This window comes from Lipotes vexillifer, unplaced genomic scaffold, assembly GCF_000442215.2.
Source record: "Lipotes vexillifer unplaced genomic scaffold, Lipotes_vexillifer_v1.1 scaffold442, whole genome shotgun sequence".
In the NCBI taxonomy this organism is placed as follows: domain Eukaryota; kingdom Metazoa; phylum Chordata; class Mammalia; order Artiodactyla; family Lipotidae; genus Lipotes; species Lipotes vexillifer.
In genome coordinates, this window is record NW_006790311.1 from 715,904 (window position 1) to 724,772 (window position 8,869).

General features: G+C 51.0%; 1 protein-coding gene across 4 annotated transcripts in view; it reads left to right on the forward strand.

Moving 5' to 3' along the window:
- PKNOX2 (PBX/knotted 1 homeobox 2) overlaps positions 1 to 8,869 on the forward strand; it is a 262,937-nt gene that overhangs the window by 197,917 nt on the left and 56,151 nt on the right. For 3 of the 4 annotated variants that reach the window (XM_007463596.1, XM_007463594.1, XM_007463595.1), the window contains one exon: positions 3,797 to 3,936. The exons of the other annotated variant lie outside the window; for it this stretch is intronic. In XM_007463596.1, coding sequence (XP_007463658.1) covers positions 3,797 to 3,936 — 140 coding nt within the window. The remainder of the gene's footprint in view (positions 1 to 3,796; positions 3,937 to 8,869) is intronic. 4 annotated transcript variants of the gene reach the window in all.

Consider the following 8,869-nt stretch of genomic DNA (forward strand, 5'->3'; position numbering starts at 1 on the left):
TGCTTCCCACTAGCTATCTATTTTACGTTTGGTAGTGTATATATGTCCATGCCACTCTCTCCCTTTGTCACAGCTTGCCCTTCCCCCTCCCCATATCCTCAAGTCCATTCTCTAGTAGGTCTGTGTCTTTATTCCTGTCTTACCCCTAGGTTCTTCATGACCTTTTTTTTTTTTTTTCTTAGATTCCATATATGTGTGTTAGCATACGGTATTTGTCTTTCTCTTTCTGACTTACTTCACTCTGTATGACAGACTTTACACTTTCCTCTGGGCCCCAGCTGGGCTTTTGCCCACACCTTCCCCCAAAGTCCTGCCTAGAAAGGGGAGGTGAGAGGAAAAGGAGCCCCTCCCCTCAGTCCTCCCACTCCTAGAAGCTCATCTGCATAGAAACCCCTTGTGGATTCCTTCAAGGACACGAGGAAATTCACCCTTAGTGGACTGAGCAGAGCAGAGCACACCAGCCTACCCTGTATTTTACCCTTAAACGAGCTGGGCACATAGCTGTGCATTGCTTTATGAAAGATGCACGTGCTGTAGTTGAAGGACTACAACCACCCCTCCATATGGGGAAAACTTTATAGAGTTTCCAAAGCACTTTTACATACCGTACGTCATCTAATCTGAGCCCCACGCCAACCCTGGGAGTGGGCAGTGGTCATGAAAGCGTCCATCGCCTCTGCGGGAGTCTCCGCTTGGCCCCTGCACGAGTGAAAAATCACCACTTCTGGGAGGCAGCCCATCCCAGCCTTGGAGAGCTCAGAGGCTTGGAAACTTACTATTTGGGTCGAGCCCAAATCTGCCTCTGCATTTTACAGATTTAATGCATCGGTTGTAGTTTGACACTTTAGGGCATACAGAACAGAACTGACACAATCTAATCCCTCATTCAGATATTCAAAGGGGGCTCTCACGTGCCTCCATCTCCCTCCCAACCCCCAAATCTTCCTTAACATTGCAGATTCCTGCAAATATTCCTCAGAATCCCTTGAGCAGTCTGGTCCACTTTCCTCTGAGTGTACTTTCCTGCACCTGTCTCAGCTTAGTAGGTGGGGCTGGAAGCTTTGTGTGAGCTGTGCCTCTGCTGATGGGTCCTCACAGAGCATCAGTTTGGGGTTTTTGTTTGTTTGTTTGACAGACACAGTACACTGTGGACATACTGAGCCTTCTGTCAACTAAACCGTGCTGCTAAATGATGTCTCTCCTCTTCCACACTTATATTATCGATTTTTTTTTTTTTTGCCGAAGTGTTGCAAGTGTTAAATTCCAACTTATTAGACAAGAATTAATCTTATTAGACTTAGCACGTTGCCAAAATCTGTAAAGATCGTTTGGATCCCGGTTTCATGTCACCCATAAGTTTGTTGAGCATTTCTTCAGACATCCTCTAAATCACTGATAAAAATATTGAAGAAGAGAGTTGAGGAGAAAGCATGTGGCATCTCCTAGAAGCCCTCCTCCCTCTGACATCTCTCCTGTAATTGTCATCCTTTGGGTGTAGCTTCCTAATCCACACAGTTGTCCACCAGACCACGTCGCTCCATGTTTTCCACGAGGATATCATGGGAGGTACCTTGCTGAGGTCATTTACACCATGTAAATGAAGATGTCTACCATTTTCCTGATCTGCCAGCTCAGTAATCAGGTTAAACCCAGAACTGGGCTCCATTATAGCAGGCATTCATCCTAGTCACCCCAGTGCCTAGTACATGGTGGCGACTTGAAAAGTATTGGGAAAAATAATCAGTTGCATTGGTGAATGAAAGAAACTAGCCCAGATCAATGTGAAGGTTAAAAGTATACTTAGTTTGTCTGATTCCACCTTATTTCTGTATTTTGAAAATTAGAACAGCATTTGTTTCTACTTTCTTCCTTATAGCACCTCTTTAATACTCATGAATCCTAAAAGGACACCAGTTTGCTTACTGATGAAAAGGAGGAACTTAAGAAAGTTGAGGGATTTGCTCAAAGTCAAAAAGCTATTAACAGGAGACAGTAAGAGTCAAGCATGGTACGTTGCTGGCCTCAAGGTACCATGATGCTCTGTCTAGCACTGAGTTTGGGAAAGTTCCCCCAGCTCAGCTAACAGTGACAAGGATATTTCTTCCTAACAAAAAATGATGGGGATACAGTATATTTCTTTTACAGTCTCAATTTTATTTACCATCCATCACTCGTTAATTCATTCATTTAACAAATATTTGTTGAGCATTGACTAGTGCCACGCTATTCTAGGCCCTAGGAACACAACTGTTAACCAGCCCTCTTTGAGCTTACATTTGAGTTGGAGGTGGGAGAGAGAATAACTTAGCAAGTAGATATATAGTATCTGGTCATGATAAGGGCTATTAAATATATAGTCATAATAAGGGCTGTGAAATAAGGCAGAGTAAGGGGATAGCAGGGGCAGAGGGACTCTATTTTACTGTGACGATGTGGCACGTGAACAGAGATCTAATGAAGAAAATGAGACAGCAAGTGTTTTGTGCTTGTATTCGTGGTACAGTGGTACAGTACAGTGCTCTTTCTTCCAGAAAGCAGGGACCTAGATCACATGATAAACTTTCCAGTTGTAAAATATACGATTCTTTCAAGGTGTGTTCACTTGTTTATTCCCTCATTCATTTTCTAAGCAAACACTAAGCATCCAGTCTGTGTCAGTTGGGTGCCGGGGATGAAGGTGTGAACAAGGTATTAGCTCGGGAGGCAGACAGGGGTGTCAAGTCCAAGAACACAGTGGGTGACAGCTGTCAGGCTCTGTGGGCCGGTTGGAGGAAAGCAATAGTTGAGGCATGTCACCACACGTGACATTTCAGGGATCCATTTAAGGAAAATAAAATGTAAAAGCATTAAGTTCTATTATGATGGTTACCCAAAATTTAAAGGCCATTTAACCATTTCTTTAAATGAAATCTTATACGGAAAGTCCAATATACAATATATTTTTAAAAGGTGCTCTGATTGGCACAAACTTGGGGCCCCAGGGGCACCTTCAAAAACATGTAACATAGGAGGAGCTCTACTAGGCTAAATATTTGTCATGTCTAAGAACAGAAAGCTGTTCATCGTCCACTACAACCTGCTTATCTTCAAGTGCCCAGGTAAACCAAATTTGCAGAACACTCAATTGTCAGTCAGAACCATTAAAAGTTACCTCTGGCTTGTGTTAAATGGGATAAACCTCTGCCCAGTTGAGAACTGACTCAGCTATTTTTTTCCTGCTCTCCAAAATCATCAAATCAAACCTAGCACTGCCCAGTACAGCCCAAGTGACTCATAAGCACAATTTAAAGGGTTCATCATTCTGTTTTTTTCTGCTTCTGGCCAGAGGCCACCACCTTAATTTGCATTAAGAACCATCACTTATTTTATTTTTTTGCATCTTTATTGGAGTATAATTGCTTTACAGTGTTGTGTTTGTTTCTGCTGTACAACAAAGTGAACCAGCTGAATGTACACATATATCCCCATAACCCCTCCCTCTTGAGCCTCCCTCCCACCCTCCCCATCTAGGTCCCTAGCCCCTCTAGGTCGCTTTTAAAGAGAACTCACTTCCACACCACCTGATTTTGGATGGTCCTAAATCGTTCCCCAGAATTTTCTCATTTGAGGAAACACCAGCTTTCTTCCCACTGCAGCATATGTACAAATGGACGCTCGTTATACCCTCACATTTCTCTCGTACACGTTCTCTTATCCACACACACACCCCCCATAGGACGAGGTGGATCTCACAGTTCCAGCCGGGGAACCAGTGGTCCTGGCCCTACTAACCCACGCCTCCTCTCTGTCTCTGCAGATGACGGCGACCGCTCAGGCCCCCTCTAAGGCCCAGGCTGTCCACATCGCCGCACCCTCGGCTGCTGCCAGTACACCTGTGCCCAGTGCCCCCATCGACCCCCAGGCCCAGCTGGAGGCTGACAAGCGAGCTGTGTACAGGTAGGAGACACTTCAGCAGGGCCATGCGCAGGAGCCCCCTAGTGGCCTTAGGCCCAGCTCAGCCATGAGAGATGTGAGTGCAGGCCAGCAGGTGGGCTCATGGAAGCCAGTAGCCAGGGCCAGGGCCCTTCTCTCTGAAGTCACTCCAGAGAGCCCTCAGCTGGCCATGCAGGAATTGTCCAGGGAGGGAGATGAGGCCTGGGCTGTGTCTTCCAGGAGGGCCTCTTCCTCAGCCCAGCTGGGGAGATGAGCCCTGACGAGCATCAGAGCCCTCCACTCAGCAAACGGGCAGCTGCCTCAGGACTGTCCTGGCCCAAGTGCCCCGTCGTCGCCTTCATTCCAGCACTCGCCATCCAGGACTCGGTTGTGAGCAAAGCTTTAGTACGCCTGGAAACCACCGGGAGCTCTCGTCAGAACACACGTATCTGGACTCCGTGCTCAGAAATGCTGAATCAGTAGGTCAAGCTGTAGGAGGAGGGTATGAATGTTTAACAAGCATTCCAGGCGACTCTAATGCAGCTGGTGCTTGGACCACACTGTGATTCATGGTAGTCTTTGGTTTATAGCAATAGAGGTTGTACACGACTGTGTAGGTTCTGGCACCCTCCCCGAGACGGGCAGTTTGCTGAGAGCAGGCGGCTTGTCTTGTTTTACTCTGCATCAGCCCCTTGTACCCAGGGCTGGGCCCTGAATGTAGCAGAGGGTGGGAAGGGCTCAGGGAAATTCCAGTCTGTCTTGTGTACGTTGTTGGGGTGAAGATGCCGTCCTCTGAGGGCAGACCTGAGCGAGGTCCCAGCAAGGATTTCAGTCATCCTTTATCCATGGGGAGCCCACATCACTAAGAAAAGATGCCCAAGTCAGCACTCAGTATTGAGGTTGGACCCTTGCTCACATTCGCTCGTGTGAGCACATACATTCGCGTGCATTAGCAGTGGGGCCGACCCCTGGATGAGCGTGCGCTGCAGCGGGCGCTAACTCCAGTCACACGTGGACTGGCCCACCCAGCCCCGCCCGTGACAGTGGCTTTATGGCAATGGTGGTAATTATTGCCGTTATGATCATTATCGCTGGCATTATTTTTATTTACTCAGATGAGCTGAATGCCTCTAATGCCAACAGTTGGGAGTCCAAAGCAGCAGGCCCTGATCCCTAGATCCTGACACAAGGTCCTTCCCAGGCCTGGATAACACAGCTCCCGGGCCCCAGCCTGCCCGGCACCCAGGCCAGGCCCGGCTCCTGCGGGTAGAGACCTCTGCCTTGGGCCCCAAAGAATGCCAGGATCTGGTCACAGGACCTGTCAGAGACCCTGAGGAGGACCCCAGCTCCCCTGCCCCCAGCATGGGACCTACACTCCTGTCCTCCCTTCACACTTGCCTTGAACCCTTGCTATTACTACGTGGAGGCGTTGTGCTGGGCTCCAGGGGAAAGAGGTAAATCATAAAGGTTGTGCATGGGCTCTTCCCTGCCTGTCCAGGAACGGAGACATAATGCAAACAAGAAACCAACACAGAGTGGTCAGAGCTTTGACAGAGAAGAGGCTTCACGGGGGAAGCGGTAGAGTCTTATCTTCAGGGCTGAGTAAGAGGAGGAGCAGGAGGAGAAATGGGGGGCCAGGAGCTTCTGGCAGAGGAGAGCCTGGTGTGTTCCCAGGACGGCCAGTGGCCAGAGCAGCTGGGCATGGGAAGATGAGGCTGCACAGGGCCTGTAGCCTCACCTTGTGCCTGGTGGCGGAACAGAAGCAGCGAGCGAGAGTGTCCTGGCCTCTGAAAACTGCCCTGTGGTCTGATGACTTTGGGTACAGTCATCACACCCCCTTTAAATCCCTGCTGCTCCAAGCGCGGTCCGTGGTCCAGAAGCATCGCGTCACCTGGGAGCTCATTGGAGACGCAGAATCTCAGGCCCCATTCGACCTGAGGATTCCTGATCTGCACTTTGACAAGATCCCAGGTGATTCATATTCGCACTGGAGACGGATCCCTGACACCTTCTCGGACCCCCAGGGGCAGGGACCTGTAGTGAGTACAGATCTTAGTCTAGAAAGACCCCAAATTAGTGGCCTAACATAAAGTTTCTGGAAACCTAGGCTTGAGCCCTACCTCCTCCTTGTACTCGTCTCTCTGAGCGTTGGTTTCAGGACAGAGCCTAATCAGCGGTTCGGCAAGAATTACGAGACAGCCCATGTCAGCACCTGGCTCCACGTCTGGCACAAAGCAGACGGTTCCCTTGTTCCTGCCAATGGGCTTCACGTGCTCCATAGCCCTTCCCAAGATCCCAGGCTCAGACCCCACCCAGGCCCAGCCAGGAGGTGGGCCGCGTCCCCAAGGGAGCTGTCCAACATGATGTCACCTGAAGTCCAAAGGCCCAGATCTTCCCTCAACCAACATGCCTCACCTCCACACCTGAGATTCACCCTCTCCCACGGGGCTGTCACCTCACAGCCCATGGCATTTGAGCAAATTATCTCTGCAGCTGTCTGACCATGAAGAAGAAATCCCAGGCTGGATACCACCAACAGTCCAGCCAAACAAGGCTGCCCAGCATCTCAGGACGTCGGGGCAGAGGGACATCAGCACCCTTGCCCAGTTCTTTCTTCTGCAGCCCCGCTTGCCCCAGGGCCCCCAGGGTGTCTCCCATGACCACCCCTCTCCCATTAGTGCCAGCCGCCCTCTCCACCGCCCTTGCGGGCTGAGGGGAGGCACTCCACCTCCCATAGGGTCGGGTAATTCTAATTAGATCTGCCCGCCTGGGGCGGCCTGGCTGCTCAAAGCACATCAGGGAGTCGGCATTTCATGTCCATAAATGTAAGCATCCCCTCTCCACGGAGATTAGTGCCCCGCGCTGACTTTGGGGTATCCTGCGCGCTGACTTTGGGGTGTCCCCGCGCGCTGACTTTGGGAGTGTCCCCGCCAGGCCCGCAGGGCGGCATCGGGCAGTGCGACAAGAGGGAGGGAGCCTCCCGGTGCCCTGAGGTTTTATTTGTGTAGGAGGATGTGTTGATGAAATGTATTGGTTCCTTCTGATGTGGAAACTCTGCGTGTGGGGTGGGGGGAGGGGGGAAGGGAGGCAGAGTCTGTCTTTAATTGGATCATACCAGAGCATCATCTGGGCTAATCAGCAAGGCAGCCGGGAGCTCCCGCTCAGATTAATGATTGCAGTCTAATCCGAGCAGACCCCATGATTGAATGCACATCGCGGGTAATTGTGTTTGTGGCCCAGGAGCAATGCTGAGAGGGGTCTGCCGAGGGGAAGCCCCATGGAGCGGGGACCGCAGGCTTGGACCCAGCTCAGATCTCTCCTTCCCCAGGTGCACCTCACCCCTGGGGTTTTCCCCCCAAGAAGTTAAAATTTAGCTTGGACCACACCTCCCCACCTCTCCACCGGTGGGCTGTGGGCTGGATGGTGTTAGGTGGCGGGGAGCTTGGAGGTTAGGTTGCCAGCAGCACAGAGACGGGGCCAAGAGGGTGAGGTCGATCCAGCTTTCACTCTCCCTCCTCCCCTCCAGTCTCTGCCGTTCCCCTTTGAAGTGAGTGGGTTCCCATGGAAACCGTGATGTCCTGGGGAGCAGAACAGTGGCAGGAGCTGGGCCTGGCCAGGTGCAGTGGGGGAGGAGGGGGCTCTGCTGAGACGGCTCTGCGCATGCTGGGTTCCGCCCCTGAGGCTGAAATACTGTCTGGGGACCCAGGAAATGGCCCGCTGGGCGCTGCAGAAGTTACCTGTTAGTGACGGGAAGTGCTGGCCTGGAGGCAGGAACAGCGAGAGAAGGGTGGGGACAGCTGTGCTTTGCTTCTCCAGGAAAAATGCCAGAGAATTGAGCTGCGAATCAGGCGCGGAGGGTGAGGTGACTGCAGGACCCTGTGTCTCTCCTTTGTGGCGTTAACTCACAATTGAACGGATTGTGTTAATATTAGGTCTGTTTCCACCACTAGATCGTTACCTCCATGAAGTCAGGGTCTACGCGTTTTCATTGATTTATCCCCAGCGCCTTACACAATACCTTAGACCCAGCAGCTTAGACGAGCATGTACTGAATCAGGGCCTGTTGAGCAGATTCCTTAAATAGGACCCGTCCATATCCCATGGTTCCAGGCTGGTGTGCTGGCTAACTGGCTCTGGGGGGGGAGCGGGGAGGGGAGAGCCCTCACGTAGCACCTGTCGATTTCCGTGGTGTAACTGCATCCACCATGGCCCGTTTCAAGCTACCAGTGTGCTGCTGAACAGAGGTGGGAAGAGATGCACACAGTTGGCTCTCTCCAGCCTCAAGCACAAACCCCTGCAGGTAGCCGAGTTACAGGTGCCCAGTTTTACCAGCACCTTTATAGCCGACTTTGTGGAATGCTTTAACTCATAGCATTAGCCACAATCCTACACTCCTTGGCCCTCACTGACCTGTCTGGCCCACTCCCCGGTTCTAAATTTGAAATGTTCCCACTTAACAAATTAATGCTTAGAGCCTGGCCCACAATAAGCGCTATGTAAGTGTTTGCAATCGTGATTTCTCACCCGAACCCCAAGGCAGTGAATTTTCTCCTTCCTAGATTCTACCCAGCGCCGTCCAACTCTTAACATCTGCTTGAGCAAAGCCCTGATGCCTCCACGTTCTCCAGGTAGATTCCAAGGCTTTCCTGTTTCATCCGTTAATGAGTTCCTTCCCAGCAGCTCCAGGAAACCCGCATCAAACCAGGCTTTAGTTTCTCAGCTGTCAGAGTCCCGGCCTTTCCGTGTAGTGTTTGTAGTTCTTCCTGTCAGTCTCATCTCTCCGTACACCGCACTCAGAGCTTCTGCCCATGTGGGACCCAGCCCTAGACCGTTCAAGCTGAAGTATGCTTCTAGTTCAGCGAAAGCAAGCACACGTTGCTAATGCCTTGTTTGTAATACATTTGCCCCTGTTGCATTCAGACTGGGTCCCTCTAGAATCCATACTTGTTTAGGGAAA